At 36.5% G+C, this 25,693-nt stretch overlaps 1 protein-coding gene across 1 annotated transcript in view; it reads left to right on the top strand.

Annotated features, from left to right (window-relative positions):
- LOC149539170 (uncharacterized) overlaps window positions 1-25,693 on the top strand; it is a 350,582-nt gene that overhangs the window by 180,904 nt on the left and 143,985 nt on the right. Inside the window, exons 6-7 of the mRNA XM_089800496.1 lie at window positions 1,572-1,836; window positions 1,998-2,062. Coding sequence (XP_089656622.1) covers window positions 1,572-1,836; window positions 1,998-2,062 — 330 coding nt within the window. The remainder of the gene's footprint in view (window positions 1-1,571; window positions 1,837-1,997; window positions 2,063-25,693) is intronic.

Genomic DNA, 25,693 nt, shown 5'->3' with positions numbered 1-25,693 from the left:
AGAGGTAGAGTTCCAATTTTCGAAAACTTCTAGTTACAAGTTTGGATTGTCAAGGATTCTTTATTTAGAATGTGTGATTGGTGCAAATGGATTCAAAGCCCATCAAGAGAAGATACAATCCATTTTGGATTTACCCCTGCCAAAATTTTATTAGAGTTGAGGGGATTCTATGGTCTATGCGACTATATTAGGATCCAAGATGGTTGTGAAGGGGTTTGACTTTCACAACTTGATGCACCTCTTACAAATCATGCTAAGAAAGGAAAGCTTAGATGTGTCTAGATGAGGCTGAACACACTTTTGATAGACCGAGGAAGGTAATTGTTACTTGTCTTGTTCTAGCACTACCAGATCAAGTCACCTCTATGATCACTTCACATCCATGATATTGATTTGTTTGACCAATGAAATCATCCATCTCATTCGCAGATCAGAATCTGAAATCATGTGTAAGCTGATAAGAAAGTGCAGAGCAGTGCAAAAACTCACCATTACAACTCGAAGGGCCTTTTTAAAATGAACCATAGAATATGGGAGTTCGTTGTCATGAACCAGCTTTGAGGATAAACTGTCATGGCTTACAACACAAACCTGCCTACAGTAAATCTCTTGAGTTTGGAAGGTTGGAAATAAACAATAACTGGTGGTACTCTAGACTGAAATTGATGAAGTACACTTTAGTTCAAGTGCTCTACATAGAGGACGTTGGCAGTACCAACAAAATCTCCACGTATAAGCATGAAACTGAAGGGTTGCATTGTTTCCAAAATAACTTGTTAGTGGTTGGAAAACAGCTTTAAGCACCTTCAAAGAAAAATTCTTAAAACATAAGGGTTTGCCAAGAAATTGGCTAAGAGAGATTGCATGGCCATTTTGCTTGAACAATTACGGTCTTTAGTATTTTAGTGATTTAGGTAGAGCGTAAATCTCCTTACTTGTATTCTTATGTTAGAACATATCTGCAAATCTGTTAGTACTGGCAGCAGTTTAATAGGTGGTGGATTCTGATGTCATTGATATTTCATTATCAGTAATCAAAAGAAATAGGCCGATTACCTGCTGCTACAGTCTATATGTTAAGTCAGAGAAGATTGAATGAAAGTATTAAGAAAATGAGCTAACTTAATTAATATTTATATGTTTTATGCTGTCCCAATTATTAAAAGTTAGATCACATCAGTAGGTCCAGAACACTATGAAAATAGTAAACAATAAATGGATTCATTCTGTAGTGAGGATTGAACAACTGGTGATGTTATTGTTGTAAAATAATTTAAAAATATATCAATTTAAATGATATTGCTGATATATCCTTGAGAAACCCTTAGTTTTTTTCGTTACTTAATATTTATTTTAATATTTCCGTTTGGGCTTATTTCAAGTCTTGAAAAGATTGTGTATAGACTATTAGCGAAGTTTAGTTCTTGTCAGGATAATAACCCCTACAGGAAATATGTGCTGTGATTTGAAGTTCTTTGTTTTCTTCAATAGATTTTACGTAGAGATTGTGTTCTTGATATATTTTTAGTAATTGGTTGCAGTGAACTTGTGTTTCATTGTACTATATGTAGGATCAAATGGTCACAAAGTGGGTACAGTCAGCTGCAAACAGTTTAGGCTACGCTCGAGCGGATTTCTGGTCTCCTGGGCAGTCTATGCATGGCTCTTTCTCTTTTAGGTCTTCATGTTTATCTGAAAAGATTAGTGTACAGGCTCCGGAAGAGGATATGGATGCAAAGAATGTTGCAGATATTCCTATGACATTACAGATGACTACTAGAATTTCTGTTGATCTTGATGGTGCAATAATGGTTCCAGGATCTAAATGTAGAAGAGGTATGGCATTTCTGAGAGTGTCAACTTTCTTTGTTTCAATGTAAGTCTCGAAGAGATTTTCCCTTTACAATTTGTTAGGCAAAAGCTAAATTTCTGTAGGTGACGTGACCTGGAAATTCACTTATTTGCAGTAGGACTCATTTTTTGAATGGTTTGTGTAGGTAAAAGGAGCACAACCGTTGGAATAATATTGGATAAAGTAATGTCAGTAGGAGAGTTAGTGGAGGTGATTAAAATATTTTTTTGCTGAATTTTGTAGTTGTAAATTCTTTCCAAACAAGGCATGAAAGTATGTGAGGAATCTTGGTGCTTAAGACAGGTTTCCATCAAGGGCATGTCAAATATTTTAGAACACTTTGCACTACATATATGTGTGCTATGGATTACAGAAAAAGGATGTTCTCTTTATTTATTTTACAATTGCATGAAGGCCCAAAATTTTTCCTTTTGTATTGAATCCGAATTAGGAAGAAATCAACATGTAGGAAATGGGTGATATTGGTCTCCTGCTGATAGTTCTCAAAGTTTTTGTATTATAAGCTGGGATTACTCCATAGAATTGAATGTGGAACTTCCATTGTTCTAAAGACACTTTTAAAGCTTATGTAGCCCCTTGTTCTGGCTGATTGAAACATAACTGAAAGCATATGCTAAATTCTAGTGTTCACTGTACACTAGCCTTGTTTGTTTTTCATACTAGTTTATTTTGTGGCAAAGCTTTTAGTGCATTATTACATGGTGCATGTTAGTTTGATAGTGAATAATTTCCCCCTAGTATCTAAATCCTAAGTTGCTGGTTCAGATTCAGGTATGGATAAGGGTTCAAAATTCATCCATTTTTTTTGGTTGGGTTGGGATTCGTTTTGGGTGCGATATATATATATTTGTGTGTGTGTCTACACACACACATGCAGCAACAAATAAGTTGATACGCCACCATGCTATAATGTACCACCACATATATTAATAAAAGTTTAGCAATGGAGGGAAGACATTTTTCTTTTCATTCACAAATGCACGACATTTAAAATGACCTTTTTGATCTTTTCAGTGGTCACTTTTAGCGTTGGAGGGTGGAATAGACCTAAGTTGGCAAAAAAAGACTTTATGAAAAAGTCCATGAAAATGAAGTTCTTAGTCAAATTTGCCCAAAATTCGTTCTGAGTTGCTTTGTCCAAATTAAAAGTCTTCCAATTTTCTTGCAAATCACTTATCAAGTCCTGAGAATTTTTTTAGCAAATTGACCTAACAGTGGCAGAATTTTGAGGGAGTTTGAACTGAACCAGACTTCGCAGTGCACTGAAGCTTGAATTCCTGTAGGGAGGCACAAATGTCAACTACTTTGCATTCCCTATTGTGCATTGAATGTCCAATTAAGCCTTTCTTTAGGACTATCACTTATCTCATACATTACACAACATTTATAATAAATTCATTGCATGTTGATCATATCCATTGGTCCATGTTGTCTATTTGGCAGGCTCACTTAAATAAGTGCAACCCTTGTGCCGTACTGTGATGTCCCCATCCTTTATATATTGGCATTCCTAAATATCATCAACCTGATGCAATCCAACTTTATAATCTTCAATTGCTGCAATTTTCAAACATTTTGTTGGGTAGATATTTTGCAACTGACAGTTTTGGGTAAAATTCCAGTTGCAAAATAGGATGAGCAGCCACAACGTGTGAGACAGAGTCTCTCCTACCTTAAAGGGAAGGCTCCCTCTTCTTACTGTTCCTTGGATCAACTCAAGGTAAGCAAGAAGTCGAGAGATTTTATAAAATGGGTGTTACCAATATCCTTCTTATCTTTCAAGAAAAAATCCACTTGCTCATGGAGTGAGTAATGGGCAGGGCGAATCTCTAACTACACCTCTTTCAAGAGTTGGAAACAGTGATACTAATAAACCTTCACTAATTCAAAGGCTAGCTCAAAAATGTACTAGTTTGGCACTATGTCCGGTCGTATTGCTTTATGTAAAAGCTTTAGAATTAGGGCACAAAGACTCTTAAAAGTAAGAATAACTTAACTATTTTGTGAATTAAGAAAGAAGTATAGGCTACAAACAAAGCTTCTAGCTATATACTTCCACAATTGCTCCTGGTGCAAGCTCTGGCTCCAATTGCTTCTTAACTATTTTATATTCAATTCACAAGATACAATTACCCAAAACACAAGATAACATGAATCAGAGGTAATTTAGATGAATTATAGACAAAGCTTATAACTCATACAAGTAACAGTCTCACTTAATCAAAGTTAAGTCTCAAATGCTCCTTTGCATTCACTTTCTCTAAAAAAAAAAAGTGCTTACACAAACAAAGTTCTGTTGGGACAATTTCTTTAGAGCTCTCTTACATAAAGATAATGATGATTTTACAATGAAGGGACACTCCTTTATATAGGCACAAGAGTCGAGAAAAAGTTGGAGGAAAAAGTGGGAGCAACTCAACCAATTTTGACCTAGTCTAACTAGAAGAGAAATTATAGGGTTACATGCAATTGCACATGCAACCTGCATTACATCTTTTTACATACATATAACTCGCATTACATGTAATTACACCTTTTCATGCAATGTATCCTCTCCAACTACAAACATGAAAGAAGAAGTAAAACAGATGAGAAGGAAACAATCTTAGGGATTGTTATGAAGGGCCTTGTACTTGACAATGGTATCTTAGACGATCATAGGATTGGGAGTTCCTGTATTTTATACCGTTGCATTCACCTTGATAACCATGGTGTTGCGTCTTTTGGTAAGCTCTTGGCTTTGATGAATTGTTCGTTGTTATTTGAAAACTTGATGTGATCTAGCTTTTCTCACTCAAGTTGTTGTGAATTCTCCTTTGTAGATCAACACAAATTGGACCCTCTGATACTTTGAAAACCTTCTCGATGGTGTCCGGATGTAAACTCAGAACAAAGTTCTAACAACACCTTTAACTTTTTCTTTTGAAGTAAAGTGCTTGGCACGTGGTAATGTGTACAAATGACAGCTTTTGACATTAAAAGTGTGACCTTCAGGAAAAATTGGTTCTCTGGATGTCAGTACACATAAAGTGAATTATATGTAAATGCAACATGTAACAAGGGGTGAAAGATGAGATGAGATGTGAATGCGGATGGAGGATGAGATTTTACATGCAAGTGCGGATAACGGATGAGATGTGAAGAATGGAAAGATGTGGAAAATGGAAAACATGTATTTTCTCATGAAGGTGTGGGTGTATTTTGAGAGATGGAAATGCAAAATGGAAGAGGGATAATGAACTTTATATTTATCTTTGGTGAAAAGGTGAAGTCAAATTACATGAAAATGACATAGCTTATATAGAGTTCCATCTCTAGACCTATGGTGATAGCATTCTTAATGTTAGAATATTTAGGCTATTAAAACACTTTGTCTTCATTAAACGTAACATGATACACTTCATTTGCAAGTCTCGAGATGGATACTAGATTCCTCTTTATGCCAGGTACAAAGAGAACTTCTTTCAATCGTAGAGTGATACCAATTCTTAGTTGTAGAGAACAAGTCCCAATTCCTTTTTCTGGATAGGTGGAGTTGTCTCCAATGGTGACTCCTTCAGTGAGATAATTTTGAAAAGTTTCAAACTTACCTTTGAATCCTGTTATGTGACGAGATGCACCACTATCGATTATCCACACATTTTCATTGGAATTCATCTCCCTTGATACAACTAAGTAGAATAATAGATTCTCGTCCTTTTTAGTTTCGTCTATGGTGGCTAGAATTTTTCCGTTTCTGGACAGAATTTGTAAGTGTGTCCAAATTTCTCACACTTAGAACATTGAACTGTGGAGAAGTCTTTCCTATTGTGATTATTGTTTCTTTTTCTTTGGTCATTTTTCTTCCTTCTATGTTTAAATTTCCTCATTTTCGCTTTGTTACTAGAGATTGAGAAAGAAGTTTTATTTTCTCGTCTTCGTTTGAACTGATCTGTCTAGAAATTAGTCTTGATTCTTCTGAGGTGCAATCATTTTAAAGTTGATCAATGGTTGTTATTGAAGGTTTGCTGACAACTTGGATAAATGCTTCCCTTGATATAGGTAGCCCTCTAAGTGCTATTATGGATAATTCTTGATCTTCAACTTTATTTCCAATCAATGATAGTTGATTCTTTATTTCGGAAATTATTCCAAAATAGGATGAGATTGACTCTCCTTGTCGGAAATATAAGGTAGGCTAGGTTACTGAGAGGGGAAAGGTGAATCAGGAACGAATAAAACTTTAACTCACTTCACCAATTAATCCTTCATATATTATTCTGATCTAATTTGTAACAAACGAATTTTCATACAAATTTAAAACACCTAATAATTTGATTTAATAACTGATTCCATTTCACATGACAATGATTTCCATTAAGTGAATTTAACTAGGATAAAGTAACTATTTCTATTCTAACTGTAATTCTTATTCAGCTGATATAACGAAATAAATAAATGAATACATTGCTAACATTCTAACTATTACTAACTGGTAACATATTCAGCTGAAAATAAGGTAATGACTATCAACTAATACAGTTCATTTAATTTATGCTATTAAAAAACTAAACTATCTAATTATTCTTAAATGGATTTAAGAGGTTAAAATGCAAAAAATAACATACACATATCGAGGAATCCCTTTAACATGTTGTTCAAGCCTCGACATTGTTGAGAGGAGAAGCATTCACATAGGTTTAACCTCCCAACCTCGTACTATACTTATCTCCACACATCCTAACTTAATAGAACGACCCTCCCTACATCGGGATCAGGCTTGGGATGTTCTTAAGTCCGGCCATCCGAGCTACCCAGTGGTTTGAGTACCCCATTAGTTATTCCTAAATAATTGAAGCTTATAGAAAAAAAAAAAGATCTCATGATTGGCACATATGCCTATAACTACCTTGGCCAAGGATTTCAATTTGGGTTCATAAACTCGATCTTCACCGCTCAACTTGACAATAGATTTTATTAACAGGACACGCATGAGCTATTATATGTTTTTCATTACATAGTTATTTATATCTGATTTCGTTCTTGATTTTTGCAGGTTATCTCCATCTCTTCACCATTCATGGCTTCTTTGCCGGTGAATCCTAGGTGCTTGAAGTTTATAACCATTCTATTTAAAATTACACCTCTCCACCTTCATGGCTTCTTTGTCGGTGAATTCCTCGGTGTTTGGGCTTTCTAATATTTTGATACACTTCTTCACCATTTCATTGCTTTTTATTGGTGAATTCCTCGGTGTTTATAATCTCATGAATAATTCTGATCATTATAACATCATGTTTATGAAATATTGTTATCAACACTTTTTACAGTTTAATTCGACCCCAAAAGTTGTTTCTAGTATATAGTGGTAGAATTAATGATCTCAATCACTCAAGAATTGCAGTAGACTATTGGTAGAGTAAAGTGGGTGCTTGTGCATTTGGCTTATAATCCAACGATGACAACTTGTGAGATCAGACTACACGATAGTTCCCTACTGTTGCATAGATGGTTTCTCTTCTAATTAACAAAACAATGTTCAATTTCTTTACATACATAACATAACACAAGTTGACTGTAGTCGGTTTAAAATTCAGAGATGAAAACCTCAATAATATGGAATACGATGTAAAAGGTGACCTGTGTTCTTGGCAAAAAATAAAATTAGAATGCACTTCTCTTGTCTCATCCGAAACTCTTGTCAGCAATAACCACACCCGCGTGTTTGAGACTAGGTTCACAGACAACTGAGTATTGGTGGAATGAATGGATAATCAGATTGCAAATGGAATGGAAAGTTGGCGAGACCAATTTCATATGCTTGTAAGAATTGTATCAATAATAGAAAGGAAGAGAGATACGACTTGGTTTGTTCACGGGTTGCCTTAAAGGCTAGCTATGACTCTTCGACTACTTTTAGTTTCCAAGATATCCCATCGAATTCAAAACTCATTTCGAATTGAAAGGTGGAGAAATGAGGAGGGAAAGAAATAAGAAGTTGAAAGGTTACGAGCTTATTTTATTAATATAATATGCTCTTGTATACATTCATGTGTGTATAAGGATGAGGTGACATCATTAGATTATTTAATTATAATTTATTGGTGCCATATCATTTTTATATACATTTGTTCATATTTAAGTGTTTATTATAATGATGGAATAAGAAAAATTTAATAATAAATCCTTAAAAATATGAATTATATTTAAATTAGATTATTTTATGTTTTTTTTATTATACTGTTTTCCTAATAGCTCACGCGGTCTTGTAATGTAACTTGTGGTCAAGTCCTCGTATCCTTTCCAAGGGAGTCTTAGGTCATACCTGTCGATCCTGATGATTGAACCAAACGACTATCCCATTCCGATGATCCCGTTTAGCAATGCTTCCCCCTCTTCAATTTTATCCTGCAATCACCCAAGCAAAACATTCTCGCCAACATATAAATTCAAAATATATTGATCGTTAATTCAAATCAAACAATTGTTAATCATCTAATGACAATTATAGAGTACTGGTTACCTCATCAACATCTATAATAACTAACTCATTTCACATGATCATAAAAGAAATAATTCATTATTAGTTGGTACAACGTATATAATTAACTAACTCATTTCATATGATCAAAAAAATAAATAATTCGTAAAACCAACATTTATCATCAAATTAAAAATTAGGGCAAGATTTGGGATGTAACATAATTGCATGCATGAAAGAATGAAAGCAATAACATTCATAACACTTTTTCAAAAAAGTAAAACTGGGGGGAGGATGATACCCACAAGCTTTAGTATTGCAGTATAAAGTTGGCCTGTTAAGGCTTACAATTGACCACTTCTGGTGATCTGCCATGTTAGGAGCAATAAGGACTATTAGATCCACCTTGTTAGAGGATCTACAAACATACAGTAAAGTATGTACTCTGTTAAGAGATTTAGCAAAAGACTGTTAAGTTCACCTAGTGAAAGGATATGACTAATGCACTTGTTAGAATGAATCAGTGGCTGATGTCTGATCTCCAACTTTGGTTTGCTGAATGAGATTCCTTGAATTGCAGTGATCACCTTACTGTGATAGATAAGTCTCTGCTATACCATATACTACTTGTAGCCTTCTTCAATTCACACTCATATGCCTCTTCCTTCTTCTCATACTCATACTTGATTACATTTGGGTAGGATACAATACATTTCATATATATTAATTGAATTAATTACCTTTTGGAGTTGGTTACAATACCAAATTGATCACAATTCACAAAGTCGACCCATTGTTGTAACTCGGGTTCTGAAGACAAACTCGGTGATGTTTTGATAATGGCAAACACTGCAACACTCGGCAAACTCTGGCACTTGGTTGATGTTGAAGCTCGGTCCATACTGATCACTTTGAATAGTTGGACCTCGATCAACCCTGTATGACTTGGTAAACAGTAAGAAACTCGATAGATACGAAATCACTCGGTTGACACTTCATGACTCGGTGAAAACTAGATTCTCTTCGTTAACACTGCGAGCTCGGTAGACACTGTAGAACTTGGTTAACACTACAGAGCTTGGTTGATACTAAGATCTTCAATGCTTCCACTAGATAGCTTGGTAGACTCTGCTATGCTCGGGTGATACAATAAATTGTCTTAGATGCTCGGTAGACATTGTGAAACTCAACATGAATTGCATTCTAACTATTTAGCTCAGTAGCAACTGAAACACTTGATTAACATTGCTGGATGAATGATAAGCTCGATAGCAACTGCAGAGCTTGGTAGCAATGTGACCAACTGACTAAGTGTTAAGTCACTAAAAGACAAATTGACCTTAATGTCAACACTCATTTATTCATTTTTATATTCATAAGTTGATTTCTTAATGTGAACAATCTACTTGAGTTATTAATCTCAAATGTATCCTTAATTGTTTTAAATACTTCAAATCCTTTCTTTAGCTTTGAAATGGAAGGGAGAATGTGATCTTTTACTGAATCGACAATGATTTTTCTAGCTTTATTATTTCACCTTTTCCAAGTGGATTTTTCTGCCTTGTTTATAGGCATTGAAGTGTCTTGTTCAATAAATGATATATATAATGATATTTGTGTTGATGAAATATATATATATATATATATATATATATATATATATATATATATGTATGTATATGTACATATTAGATCAATCCTTCATATATTAGATTTTCATCAACACATATATATTAACATATACCTGAACTTGTTAGAGTTCACCCAATTGAGGAGCTTGCCTATTGCAATTGTTAAGATACAACAAGATCTTTGATCCAGAAATGACTCCTTGCTTGTTAGATCCAATTCACTCTTTGCTCTTCAGCAATTGGTCTCTGCTCTTCTCTTCTCTATATCTTGATTGCAACCTTAACACTTTGTAATCTTCCCACTCTTTTTTTCATTAGAAACTTTTTGAAGAATAGTTCTGTTAGCCACAACTATTAATCCGAGCCATTCCTTGAAACCTTAAGCTCCCTTAAGTTCCCTATTTAAACACCTTAAGAAATTCACATATCTGGATGTCTCAATATAATTTATGCTGATTGCATCAGCCTTTAACAAGGTCTTTCTTTACCAATACCCGAGGAATTCAAAATGTGTTTTGACTCCTCCAATGCACCGGTTGAAAACTTCCTTATACTTATTCATCAATCCAAATAATGCCAACTCATTTTCTCATAACCTCCAATCTTTACTATCAAATCACCTAATCAGATCTCTTATATTAAAGTACTCGATGATCTCAAATCTTCAAATTGTCTTAAAGTGTTCTTTGTTTGCTTGACACTTGGGATAATCCAAACTCTTTTTACTAGTCAACCAGTTAGGTTGTGGTTGTGAATATGTAATAGTATAATCATGTAGATGCTATACATGTGATCGCACTTCGTGATTCGACCTGTGTCTTGACTGCTTTGAAGGTGCTCTGTACGCTCACAATCACTCTGCTATAGTCACCGATCATAGGATTATGCTCACTGATCGTGTTTTGTCGTCATTCTATCCTTCACCAATCATGTTTAGACTTAGTTGCCACCAATATAGTCACCATAGTTCCCATCAATGACAACCAAACATATGCTTTATGTGATTTCCATACCATCATAATATTAACAATCTCCACCTTTGACATTGATGACAAAACATCCTAATCGAAACAACTAATGTTGTTCTTCCTCTTTCTGACTTATTACTTTGTATAACTTACTTATTTCTCCCAATGCTGGATGTGCTTCCTGTTGGGTGGATATTTTGTAACCGACATTTTTGGGTAAAAATCTAGTAGTAAAACAGGATGACTAGCCACGACGTGTGAGACAAAGTCTCTCCAACCTTAAAGGGAAGGCTCCCCCTTCTCACTGTTCCTTGGATCAACTCAAGGTAAGGAAGAAGTGGAGAGATTTTATAAAATGGGTGTTAACAATATCCTTTCTTCTTATCTTTCAAGAAAGAATCCACTAACTCGTGGAGTGAGTAATGGGCAATGTGAATTTCTAACAACACTTCTATCAAGAGTTGGAAATAATGATACTGATAAACCTTCACGTTTCAAAGTCTAGCTGAAAATGTACCGGTTTGGCTGAAAGTCCGGTCGTACTTCTATATGAAAATGCCTTATAATTGGGACACAAAGACTCCTAAAAGTAAGAACAACTTAACTATTTTGCGAATTAAAGATGAAAATATAAGCTACAAAGAAAGCTTCTAGCTATACACTTCCACAATTGCTCTTGGTCAAAGATCTGGCTCCAATTGCTTCTTAACTCTTTTCTATTCGATTCACGAGATATAATTACCAAGAACACAAAATACCATGAATCAAAGATAACTTAAATGAATTATAGACAAAGCTTATAACTCATGCAAGTAACAATCTCACTTAATCAAAGTTAAGTCTCAAATGGTCCTTTGTATTCAGTTTCTCTCAAAATAGTACCTACACAAAGAAAGTTCTGTTGGCACAATTTCTCCAGAGATCTCATGCATAAAGATAATGATGATTTTACAATGAGGGGGTACTCTTTTATATAGGCATAGGAGTTGAGAAAAAGGTGGAGGAAAAAGTGAGAGCAACTCAACAGCTTTGACCTAGTCTAACTACAAGAGGAAATAAAGGGTTACATGCAATTGCACATGCAACTCGCATTACATCCGTTTACATACATGTAACTCACATTACATTTATTTACACTTTCTCATGTAATGCATCCTTTACAACTACTAACATGAAATAAAAACATAAACAACAATCTTAAAGATTGTTTCTCAGTGCCTTGAATTTGACAATGATGTCACGCACTGTGGGAAGATCAACAATTTCCACGGTCTTCAATATGGCCTATACTCTTACTGCATTTGCATATGTTGATTGCACAACTTTGGAATTTGCTGCTGTAGTATCTAAGAAGTGTTTTTTCAAGGATTTACACAAGAGAAACTTGTTCATTGTATGTGAGCCAAAGTCTTTAGAATCTACATCAGCATTGATCCTGATTGTATATTATGAATTTACTCTCTTTGTTGTACTAAGATTACCAGATTCATCAGTAACATGGTGTCCCATCTTTTCCAAATCACAAGTAACACTTGTTTCAACTGCTTGACAATCTCCAAAGGCCACCTGCAACTTTGTGATCAGCTGCGTCAATGTCTGCTTTTTGTAATCAATGAGCCCTTGAAATCTGAAGAACATTTCACATGACAGAAGAATGTCACATGAGACCAAGGCATCCAAATCGAATTTTACCTTTTAATCCCAATCATCAAGGATTTCCTATAAGTTATTTGCTTCTTGAGTCAAAGAAGAGATTAGGCTTTGTTCCATTTCATTCATCTCTTTGACGTGCCTAAGGACTGCAAATGTCTCCATAATGGCTAAACCTCCTTCAGAAATGATTTCTTGTATCCAAGACTTGGCGGCTTCAATTAGCTTTCTCTCCTTAGATGTTTGAGACATAACAACAACACTTTGAGAAGATTGTTTTTGAATGACCTCGTTCAGACGAGACCTCTTGTTTTAGTTGATTTTTCTTTTCCAAAAGCTCATGATTGCTCTTTGATGCATTAGCGAATGCATCTTGAGCATCCAGTAAACAACTCAAACGTGATTGCTTTCTGATTTCAACCTTAGTAAACTTACAATCAAAACGAGTAAGTTCCTTAACAAGTTTATCTACCAAGGTCTCAGCAACTTCAACAAATTTGGGTTTATCTGAATCAACCAAAATTTTGGAAACAATCTTGTCTTTCAAAGATTTGGATTTGGTCTTCTTAACAGGGAGATTGTCCGTAGGAACAACCACTTTTCTCCTTTTTCTTGTTATTTTGCTCAACCATGCAGGTAGGCTAAAACTTTTATCCATAGAAGTAGATACAGTGGAGACCATTGGCATTGATCCTAATTGTATTTCCATTGTAATAGAACAAGATTCAGTTTGCACAACTGAAGGCGTAAGAACATGTTGAGAAGATTCCGTCGTGAAAAGCTGAAACCATGTTAAAGATGTATCAAGTTGGGAAACTTGACCATTGGTAAGAGTTGGAAACTCCTTAGACACATTTGCTAAATGTTCATATTGTTCATTTGTAGGGGTGCAAGGAGTAGTAGAGAAAATTAGAAGAGCCATGGTATTAACCTCCGAGATTGGAATGGAAGGAGTAAAAACGGTGGAGATGGATTCCACTTCATCATCCACTTCATGCAGAAAAGGCTCTTCATGTATAGAAGATGTACAAGCTTGTACATGCTTTTGGGGAGATATGATCATGATTTCCCCTTCTTCATTTGAAATTTCTTTATCAGATTCTATATCCACTTCCTCTCTTGATTCTTCCATTGATTATTGAATTGGTTCAGAGATTTGAGACAATATAGCTCCTTTTCTACCCTTAAATTTGAATTTGAGGGATCCCTTAGCATCAGAAGATGAAGCACCATCTTTCCCTGTGATTTCCAGTTGTGACGTCCTACCAACTTCCTGTGAAGATGACCAAAACTTCCACAATCCAAGCCCATCTTACGATTTACTCTTTTAAAGCCTTTACTTTTCAACCATTTATTGGTGTTTGCTAAATTGAACTGAAATCTATCCATGATAGATGTACTTTTCCTTTGCTGCCACTGAATAGGAAAATGACACTTCTTATCAAAGCCTGCTTGGTGAAATTGTAGATAAAGGATGTCGCCATCATCTTTAGCTTGGAAATCTGAAGGGATCTCGACCATGTTGAGATTGATTATCTATTGCAAGGTTTATCTGCAGTAGTCAATCTTCATGATGTCATGTTCTGTCCTCATATCAATCTAGATGTCCTCGATGTGATGAACATGAGTGTAAGCTCTTTTCATTTGAGAGTTCATCTCTCAGTAGTCAAAGTCAAATCTAGCCTTGAATTTCTTCAATGTGATCATTTGAACTATGCTTCGATGTTCTTTTTTTAGGCACACAAATGATCGAATTGTTGCCAATAGCCAAAGGTTTATTAGAGGTAATGCTAAAACTAGGCCTATGCATAGCATGCTGATCAGTTTGCACATCCATGAGTTGTCTAGCTAGTTCCATTAGAATAATTCAATTTGTAGCATACCTAGGTAAAATATACAACTCACCTTTGAAATATCCAATTCTCAAGTATGTGAAAGTGAAAGTTGAATGAAAATGCAGCCATATCGATTCGCCTTCTCTCATTGTGCATGAGATACTCTTTTGACAGATAACTGTTTATTGAACGAACACTAGAAATCCGCAAAGAAAGCATCTTGGAATCTTCTATAATGAAATTTACTATTTGGCAAAGTGATTTGGTCATAGTAGTCCCAAAATAAGAACCTGAAGACGATTTCCCTTGGTAGAAAGACCAGAGAAAGATTCCATCGCAGCAACAATGTAAACAAGATAAGAATTCATGTAGAAAGGCGCTAATGTTCCCACGTTGCCTATCTGGTTGCAAAGTGCAGTGCTGAAGAGCACCCCCGAAAAGATGTGTTCTTTATTCTTCATGATTTGAAACATGAACTTATACATCCATGGCTAAAAATCAGTAGAATCTTTAACACCACAAATTCTGCTAAGAAGGATGATCTTATCCTTAACTTCTTGCTTGTAGTTAGATAGATGAACAGTCTTTGGCCATCTGGTAAAGTTACTTCTTTTATTGTCTTACCAATAAAGGTTGACATACTTTTGATAATCACCCTTTTGCCCATTTTAACATGCCAAAGATGATTCTTTGGTCAAATCTGCACATTTTGCTTTATGTGGAACCTTGAAAATTTGTTCAATGACTTCAAAATCAAGGCTAATAATAACCTTTCCGTCAGCGTCTTTGATAGTCTTCGTCTTTGGAGTAAACCGCCGTGCACATCCGAGAATGAAGTCAGGTTCTATAGCCGCCATAGGAAATGTAGACACTAGTTGAATGTTGCTTCTCTTCATACGCTTCATTTCTTGACCAACTGAAGTTTCAACTCTGTGTAGAAAATTAGCCACGTCCACATGACCAATCTTTGTGTGCATAACGTTATCCAGAATAAATATGACTGATGAAGGGGCTGCATGAGCCAATTCTTTATCATATTGATATTTTATTTTGCCTTTAGATTTTGATGGTGAGGACATTTCTTGTGCTTGTACTGCAACACAAAAATCCCAAAACATAAATCGATCATCAGATGCAATAACCATACAAGTTGATTTTGATCAACAAAGATTTGGAAACAAATTGGAGAATTGGTAGGTTCAATGAAATGATTTCAGATTATGTAATGGATGAAAATGAGATGAACGGAATGCAGAATGAAGTGTTATGGAAGATGGAATGAAATGAGAATGTGTGATGGTGGAACACATGGAAATGTGTGCAAATGAAAATTGCTCATTTCAAAAGTGACTTAGTGTTTTCAAGGCATTATTGCATGAAAAATGAGTACATCTAAGTTCAACATGTAACGGGAGATGGAAGGTGAGATGAGATGCGAATGCGGGTGGAGGATGAATTTCATATTTAAGTGTGAATGGAGGATGAGATGGAAAGCATGGAAAGAAGTGAAAATATGTATTTGCTCATGGAGTCACAAATGCGTATGGAGGGATGGAAATGGAAAATGGAAGAGGGATAATGAATTTTATAGTCACTTTTGGTGAAAAAAGGAAGTCATAGTACATGGGAGATGAAAATGACATCTTTTTGACTTTTCAAAACGTAACTTTTAATCAAAATTGGACCTTTTGGATGCAATTACACATAAGGCATTTTGTATAATCGTGTTGTGCGAATGGATGCAAAAAGTGAGATGAGTGAAAATTGAAATGGAAAATGAGATTACATGCATGCGGAGATGGGGAATGAGATGGAAAACATGTAATCCAATTTGTTGAGTGATAGAGAGGTGTTGTGACATGGAAACGGAAAGTGAAACGTGATGATATTTTCGCATGAAATGAAGAAGGAACAAGTTCTTGGGATAGAATTTCCAATTTGTCCAAGTGGAGAGAATTGACAAACAAGCACAAAGCATAAAACACAAAAGAAAAAACGTACCTTTGGAAAGTGACTCAAACATGCCAAGATGCAATGCACTTCAACACACAAATTCGAATTTGGGATCTATGGAAGAACCGAAAACATGAAAAGGAACAAAAAATTCATTTTTAAAGGAAATATGCACTTTCCATGGCAATGATTTTAACAAGTGGCAATCATCAAGCAATTACGTGCATAAAATTAGCAAGATAAGCATGAATTAAAAGAAAAAAAATAAAGAGTCCACTTACATGTTCCAAAAATGGAGGGAAAAGATGCTGCAATGTTTGAAAAATTCTTGAAACATGTTGGAATCTTTCAAACTTTCACAAATTCGAATGGGACAAGGCAGCATTCAAGGAGAAGTTGGTAAAAGATGCCAAAACGTGTCCTAAAATCACTTCGGGATCCAATGTTTTGAAGAACATATGCTTGGGACTTTTTTAGCAAAAAATGTGTTTCACCATGCTGCAAGATCACAATGTTTTGGTGTTTAAACACCAAAATATGCATCAATAAGTAATGCTATCCCAAAAAGAAGCCAAATCGATTTGCTTTGGAGCCAAAACATGAACCAAAAATGGATTATTTGCTGATTTCTCCAAAAACTTGCCCTAGATTTAAATGCAAGAAAAGTCATTAACAATAAAAAATGCCTCCAATAGAAGAAATCTCATGCAAATCCATTGAGAAAATCTCCACTTATGATCAAAATCGTGTTCTGAAAGGGCAAAAACATGGAGTTCTTCAAAATTAGACTTTTTGAAGGCCATAACATATATTAAAACATGTCTTAGTATAAAATTAGCCCTTTTGGAGTCGAGAACATGTTTTAAAATGTGCATACAAGCAAAATCACACTTTTTGGAGGAGGATGCATGTTTTAAAATATGCATATAAGCAAAATCAGAACTTTTGGAGTCAAGAACATGTTTTAAAATACATCTCACTTTTTACATGTAAAAGCATAAAAACTTCGCTTTTGATGCAGTAGCATAAAAAAGGTCCATATGATAGACTTTTAATATAATGACATCAAAAAGGTCCACAAAAATGAACTTTGTATGTAGTGAGATGTAAAATGTCCACTTTTGATAGATTTTACATGTAATTGTATATAAAATATTCACTTTTGAAGACTTTAAGTCATTTAATTCACTTGAAATCATCAAAATGGGCCATAAACAATATTTATCTATCATATTTAAAAGTATAACATATAAACATCATTTTAAAAAGTAACGTTAAATAAACATTTGATTTAAAAACCAAAAATTAAGCTGGAACAATTTAGTTATATAGTTACTTTAAGTGAAAAATTAAAAAGTAACTGAACTGAAAATTATAACATAAAGTGTACTATAGTCACTTTAAGTTAAAAATTTAAAGTTAAAGTAACTTAAAAATATAACAAAAAATGAATATAAGTTATATTTATCAAAAAGTGAAAGTTAAATTAAATATCTAACAACATATTTTTAATTTGTGTTGTTGCACCCAAAAGGTCCATTTTTGAAGCAGTAATACGGGCGTATCTTTTGATTGACAACTTCGATTTATCTCTAGGTTAGACTGAATCGAAGGGAAAAGTGAAAGGCATGACATGAGCAAACCCAAGGGACGAAAAACCAACAAACGCAAACTCAAAAGTAAAGAATGGACAATGAAGGCTTCAAAAGTCAAGTAAAGGCTCGACAGAAAGCAAAACAAAAAATAACTTGACGAAGGCCTTTGTTGTCAGTAAATTCTATATTGTAGGTGATGGGTAGAATTGCATTCGAAAGGGAGTGTGATGGTTGAGTCACCCCTTCGGGAAAATATATGTACACCGTCCGGAAGGGACTTTGGAACGTCATTGTAATCATAATTATATTGTAAGCATTGGAGTGCATATTGCGTATATGAATAAAGTATCTGTTCTGTGTTATAACTTACTATACTACATGCAATAAGTATCCTTTTACCCTGTACGGTAAACATTTGACGCCGTTGCTAGTCGAACCTAGAATGAAGGAAGTGTTATGAAGATTAATGCCGAATTTGCTTAATAAGGATAGGAATAAGATAAAAGATAAGGATTAAATACGCACAACATAGGAAGTTTTAATTTTAGTGCAACAAGTGGAGTGCAGACAAAAGCTTCAGTAGATTACCGACAGACACTGAAGGGGTGAAGGAGCATAAACGGAGGGAGTGCGTTCACCTAGCAAACCGAGGAGTGCCAAGGAATTGCTAGAAGAGACTCGACAACGATTGAATTTGGTGGAAGCGACAAGGGAGGAGTTCCTTAACTTGTATGTGTTGAGGGTAGAGAATCCGAACGAAAGGGAAGTAACTCGCACGGCTCAAAGTGCCTAAGGAGCATGAGCGTGGAGTGAACTCTTCGTTCCTAATACACCCGACGAATGGATATAGGCAGAGAATCAAACAACTTCACTTGAGGAAGATCTTTTCTCATCAAGTAACGCGGTTGTTGGAAGTAGGGTGGTTGTCTAAAGTAGCACGATTGTGCAGACCAACGAAGGTACTCAAAACAACGCGGGTGCTCAAAACATCGCGGGTACACAACAGGTATCACAAAATCAGAAAAAAGTAACAATTGCTGGACCAAAGGAGAAATTGCTGAAGTTTAATGGTGACGGGACGACGTATTTGATTAGGCACTGCAAAACATGTGAAACAATATGGACGACAAACGGTGTAACGGACGAGGATGATTGGGTCCGACAGTTTTTGGTGACTCTACGGGGTGTAGCAATTGATTGGTTTGTAGATGCAGATCCTCATAAATTAACTACATGGGCAGACATTAGGAAGGAGTTCATAGCAAAGTTTCGACTTCTAAGGGACGATAACAAAATTGTAGCAGAAACATACAACACAAAGTAGGGAAAGAATGAAACTATCCGTGCCTATGGAGAGGCCATTGGTTGACAGATTAAAGAAACGATGGTTTGTTGATGGGCTACGCCCGACTCTAAAAAAGAAAATGAATATTGTACCTCCAGCATCGTATGCAGATGCGTATAATCAAGCAATGGATTTGGAGAGTGAACAAAATAAAGCAAGAAGAAGAAGCACAAATCGTTGGACTCAGACGAGAAAGTAGTAGTAGCGATGAAGAATCAAGTAAGAAAGTTCAGGCATTGCAGAAGGATATGCTACAGATGATGAAGGAATTTAAAAATTTGAAAAAGAATGTTGATTTAGTAAAGGGGAAATTGTGGTGTAAGAATTGCAAGGAGGGCCACACAAAGGGCCTCTACTCGAAAAAACAATTTTGCGATATCTGCTAGATTGTGGGACATTCCACCAAGGAATGCCCGTTCAATATGAAGACTAAGGGATACCAGTAAGTGTTACTGAAGGAGGAAGTATTCGTCGGAGCAAGAACAAGCACAAACAATAACGACGCAATGTCAGGAGGATATTGTAACAATAACCGATGCGAAAGGGGTGGTAATAATAATAAGATTAATAACAATGGAGGCCGGAGTCGGATACAGTATGACTCAAGTGGATGATCGATGATACAATGCCGTGTGTGCAACCTTTGGGTGCACTTCGGCAGAGATTGTACGACGAAGGAGACGTCGTAGCTGTTATGTAGATGGTGTGGTCTGGGAGACCATGAAGATTCGAAATGCCCGAAGTAGGGGGTAAATTCGTTAAGCATTGAAACATGTGATGAGGAAACACCAGTGATTACGCATGAGCAAGCTAAGAAGGCAAAGTACCTTGATGCAGAGGAAGAAAAGAAGAGGTTGCAACAAGCACGAACAGAGTTTGAAAAACAGATGGAAATGAGAAAGTTGCAAGCAAAAGACACGACTGACACCTCAAAGATGAACTTGGCTAAACAAAACATGATAAGGCAGGTAATGCAAATAGAAGTTCCTATAAAATTAAATGACCTTACAATGGCTCAGTTACGGAGGACGATTCTAAATATGACACCACTCCCGAAAGCAATAGAGGAAAAAAGAAAGGATGGCAGTGGAACGACTGCAGCAAACTGAATTCTACTGGTACTTGCGATGGGAAAACATCCGATAGTAGTGGAGATGGGTATCCTGGGAACTGTACTTATAGACACAATTGTGGATGGAGGGTTAGGCGTGAACATGTTACCATAGAATATATGGAAAAAGTTGGGAAAACGTATGTTGTGGCCACCTACATTTCAGTTACTCATGGTGGATCAGCACGGAATCAAGCCGTTGGGAATGCTGATGGCACAGCCATTAACTATTGGAACGCAACCATTTCTATGAGATCTTTTGGTTGTTCCATTAAAGAGAAAAGGGTATGAGGCTATACTTGGACGGGGTTGGTTGGTACAAGCAAAAGTGAAACATGATTGGAAATGAAATACCCTATCCATGGAACGTGGAGGATGAAGATTTATAATTGACTTGCACACACACAGATGGTAGGTGAGGAGGCATCGTCGTTAGATTCCGAAGGTGAAGGTGAAGGTGGAGGTGATGATGAAGGAAAGAAGAGAATGGAACCAGACGAAGTAGCATTGAGATTAGAAGTAGGGTCGAATGATGACGACTTAGAAATCGGTGAACGGCCTACTCCACTGGTAGATGGAGGATTATGAGCTCTTTCCAAGTTGTAACGTGTTGGGTGTCGAGGAGGGAAATGAAGGGAATGAGTTTTTGAAGGAGTATAGTAAAGTAAAGGAGGCAGAAACACATGTAGATGAAACGCCGATGCATACGTTTAGTAATGACAAACCTATAAAGTATGAAGAGCCTATTGTTAAAACAATGAACTTAGGAGATGAAGCCAATCCGAAAAATATTCTTGTAGGAGATAATTGGAATCTAGTTTTGAAGGCAGCGACGTTCAAAATATTTAAGTACAAGGACGTCTTTGCATAGACGTATAAAGATTTAAAAGGAGTGTCAACAGAATTATTTCTACACTGATACTGTTGATAAAAGGTATAGTACTCGTACGAAAGCGGTCGTACCAGATGAACAAAAATTATGCCGCACGGATCACAGACGAGATCGATTGGATGCTAGAAGCAAGAATTATTTTTATAGGGTAGATGAGTGAGTGTGTATCACCAATTGTGATATCTCTAAAAAAGGACACCACACAGATAAGAATATGCATAGACTTTCGATGCCCAAATGCGGTAATGATCAAAGATCCATTTCCGATACCATTTATTGAGAGCATATTGGAAGAAGTTGTAGGGCATGAGATTTATTCATTCATGGATGGGTTTTCGGGATACAACCAGATATCCATTGTCGAAGAAGATAGATTGAAAACGACATTCATCATGCAAGATGGGGTATACACCTACAATAGGATGCTGTTGGGACTATGTAATGCTCTGGCAATGTTCCGAAGAATTATCCTACACAATTGATAAAATGTCTGTTCGAAATTTTAAAGCATTTTTGGATGATTGGTCAATCTTTAGCGTAGAGGATAAATATATAACACTTGGAGAATGTATTGAGAGATGCAGATAGGCAAGAGTGGCATTGAAGCTGAAGAAGTGGAGGTTCATGGTACCACACGGAAAGATATTAGGACATATCATCTACAAAGCAGGGTTGAAGACGGATCCAGAGAAGGTTCATGTAGATTTGGATATGCCATCATCGGCGGATGTATCATAAGTAAAATCACTTCTCAGACACATGATACTACCAGAGGTTTAGCAAGAACTTTGCGAAGATATCCTACTCGCTAGACAAACTCACCTGCAAGGGTGAACCTTATAAATGGGAAGCAGAGAAAAATGAAGCTTTCAATGGATTGAAAACAAGATTGGCCACAACATTGATCCTAGGCTATCCAAACTGGGATAAGGAAATTCATGTTCATATGGATGCATCAAATTATGTGATTGGAGAAACACTGACACATACAGGTGACCACGGATTGGACCATTTGGTATATTTTGCAAGTAGACTATTATCTAAGGCAGAGAAAAATTACAGTACAATGGAGCGAGTAGCACTGGGGATGGTATACGTAGTACAAAAATTCAGATAATATTTATTGGCGATGCCATTTTTATTCTATGTAGATCACCAATTACTGCTATATCTTGTAAACAAGCCATTCATTCAAGGAAGGATAAGTCAATGGTTATTATTATTATAGGAGCTCATATTCAAGATTATGGTGTGGCCAGGAAAGAGTCATGTAAGTGTAGATCACTTGTCGAGTATAAAATCAAGAGAGCCAGCGGAGGGGGTCAATGATGAATTTCTTGACCTGCAACTATTTCACATTGTAGTACTACCATCCTGGTATGCATGTATCAGAGAGTATCTATTGACATGATAGTTTCCTAGCGAGATGCCGCTGAACGAGAGAAGGAAACTGGTGCTAAGGAGCTGAACATTTCAGTTGATCAATGGGTTACTACACAAAATGGGACCTGATCAGATTCTAAGGCGATGCATTATGGAGGAGGAAATTTTGAAGGTGTTGAAGGAAGCGCATGAGGGACTAGTAGGAGGACACATGGGGCCAGACTCAAGTGCGCGGAAGATAGTTTTGGCAAGATTATGGTGGCCGACTGTACACAACAACATCGGGGAGTGGGTTGTTGCATGCGACACATGTCAGAGGGTTGGGAAAGCATTGAAGAGGGACTTCATGGCTTTGAATCCTTCGCACGTCCAGGAGCTCTTTGAAAGATGGGGATTGGACTTTGCCAAACCCCTTAAGGTAAGCAAAACTAGAAGTTTCAGGTACATCGTGGTGGCGATGGAATAGCTGACCAAGTGGGTGGAGGCAAAAGCATTACCGGACAACATTGCGGTACCAGGTACGGGGTTCCACTACAGTTGACAAGCGACTGGGGAGGACACTTTATCAATCATGTCATCCAACTGCTCACTACCGAGTTCAAAATTTATCATTCACTGTCGAGCCTGTACTATCCGAGAGCCAATGGACAAGCAGAAGCCACGAATAAGATCCTGATTGGGGTGATTTATAAATCCTGTGCAGCTGAGAGAGAAGATTGGGAAGAAAGGCTACCATCAACATTATGGGCGTACCGCACTTCATATAAAGTAACTACGAGATACACTCCGTTTCAGTTGATGTATGGACTGGAGGCCATGGTATCGACGAAATTCATGGTACTGAGTTTAAGGATTGTGATCGAGAACAAATTGGGCAATATGGAAAGCCTGAGGGAGAGATTGTATAACTTGATTAAATTGGATGAGCAACGACTATAGGCACAATGGGCTATAAAAGTCACACAAAACAGGCATAAGGTATGGCATGAGAAGTACTTGAAGTTGAACAGATTTCAACCAGGCTAGTTTTGAAGTATAATGGGTGGAACGAGATCAAACAAGGAAAGTTCAAAGTGAAGTGTTTAGGATTGTATAGGATACGTGAAGTTGGAGATAATGGAGCAATCAAATTATGGACATTGGACGGGAAGGAAATACCTGATGCAATCAATGGTTCGAAGTTGAAAATTTATCATGAAAGAATAACGTGCCTTCGAGCAACTTAGAGTATAAACATAATAATAAGTCATGCATTTATGTAAATATAAGTAATTATAATAAGTAGGTACAAAATGAAGTAGTCAATATGAGTAGAATGAGTGGATACCGAGCATCAATCAGAAGAAAGAGTACAATGAATATCAAGGAAAACATGGGAATAAAACAATACCATGTTGTACGGTCGTCAATTAGAAGAGAAGGATCAATACCGTATGAAGGGGACACGTAGCAGCTAAGGCAACGTATGGTCGCTAGGAGAGAAACATTAGCACCATACGATATTACATCACATAGTAGGCATCGTACAGTCCATAAGGTTGCTAGAGGGGCACATCGTACAACAATATGGTCAAAAAGCCCAAGAAGATTAGGTGGGACCATATGACAAAAAATATAACAAGAAGTACAAAGCTTCGGGAGGGATTAAGAGACAACCATACGACCGATAGGAGAAATATTAGACCAGAGCATACCAGAGTATGGCAGAAAGTTAAAAAAAAAATAAAAAAAATGATGACAAATCAAAACAGTCACAATGAATAATGTATGATACTGAAGGGAAGGGAAAGATCTCGTGAGGGCGCTGGAAGGGAAAGACCTCGCAAGGGCGTTGCCCCTCGACCTTGCTAGGGGCGTTGTCCCCTAGACCCCTAATCAGTTTAGTTATTAGTTGTGGGAAGTGTGACCAATTGATGGGACCTGGAGCTATTGCACGCATAGAGTATCTGTGTGCCAGAGGTGGAGAGAGCACTGAAGCAAGCCTCTCGAGAGGGGTGCTATGCTTTGAGGTGCTCAGAGTAGGTGTTGGATGTGAGGCTGTCTTGATGGATGCATAGAGAGCTCGGAGGAGCTGACCATCCAGTTGGAGGCAATAGAGTGACACTTGGCTTAGCGTACCCAGGAGTTGTAAGCAGAGAATGTGGCTCTATCAAGGTCAGATTGGTTAAGGAGACAGTATTGTGTTAGTAGAGGTTGCAGATGCAATGTATTTTTGGAGACCAGTTTGGTGTAGGCACGAGAGGAATGTGAATGTGATGTGAAGGAAAAAGATCTATCTTGTTATAGTTAGTCACAGTTAATGTATTCCATTTTGTTAATCTATCTTGGTAATTTTGTAATTGTCGTCTAGATACGACTTTACTTTTTGGGGGATGGTGTTGTCGGTAAATTCTATATTATAGCCAATAGATAGAATTGTATCTGAAAGGGTGTGTGACGGTTGAGTCAGCCCTTCGGGAAAGTATATGTAGACCATTTAGAAGGGACTTTGTAATGTCATTGTAATAGTTGTAATCATAATCATATTGTAAACATTGGAGTGCATATTGCATATGTGAATAAAGCACCTGTTTTGTGTTATATCTTACTATACTACATGAGATAAGTATCCTTTTACCCTGTACGGTAAACAAGCTTCAATAAAAAGATTTGATATATGAATTGGAATGGATTGATCAATCAACATTAAGCAATTGAATATCAAATTCAAGCTTAGAGAAACACAAAACTAGCTTGAAAAGCATTCGTGTTGTTACCAACATTTTGTGGTGACAAAATGCAGGACAACACTTCCCCCTAGCATATTCTCCCTATTCTCCTTTGCTTATTCTCCCTCAAACAACTCTTATTCTTCCCGATCTTATTCTCCCCCTATGAGCACAATGTTGAAGGTGTATGCTTAACACTGTATAAGACTCATTTACATCATGTCAAAGATTACCTTATAATTTACTTTTGTTGTTTCCATAGATGGCTCCCATGTCTTACATTACCAAT

This window comes from Cupressus sempervirens, chromosome 9 (genome assembly GCF_028749045.1).
Source record: "Cupressus sempervirens isolate cs-2001-9-10 chromosome 9, ASM2874904v1, whole genome shotgun sequence".
Taxonomy (NCBI): domain Eukaryota; kingdom Viridiplantae; phylum Streptophyta; class Pinopsida; order Cupressales; family Cupressaceae; genus Cupressus; species Cupressus sempervirens.
Note: the sequence above shows the minus strand (reverse complement) of the source record. Positions and strands in the feature narration are given on the sequence as shown.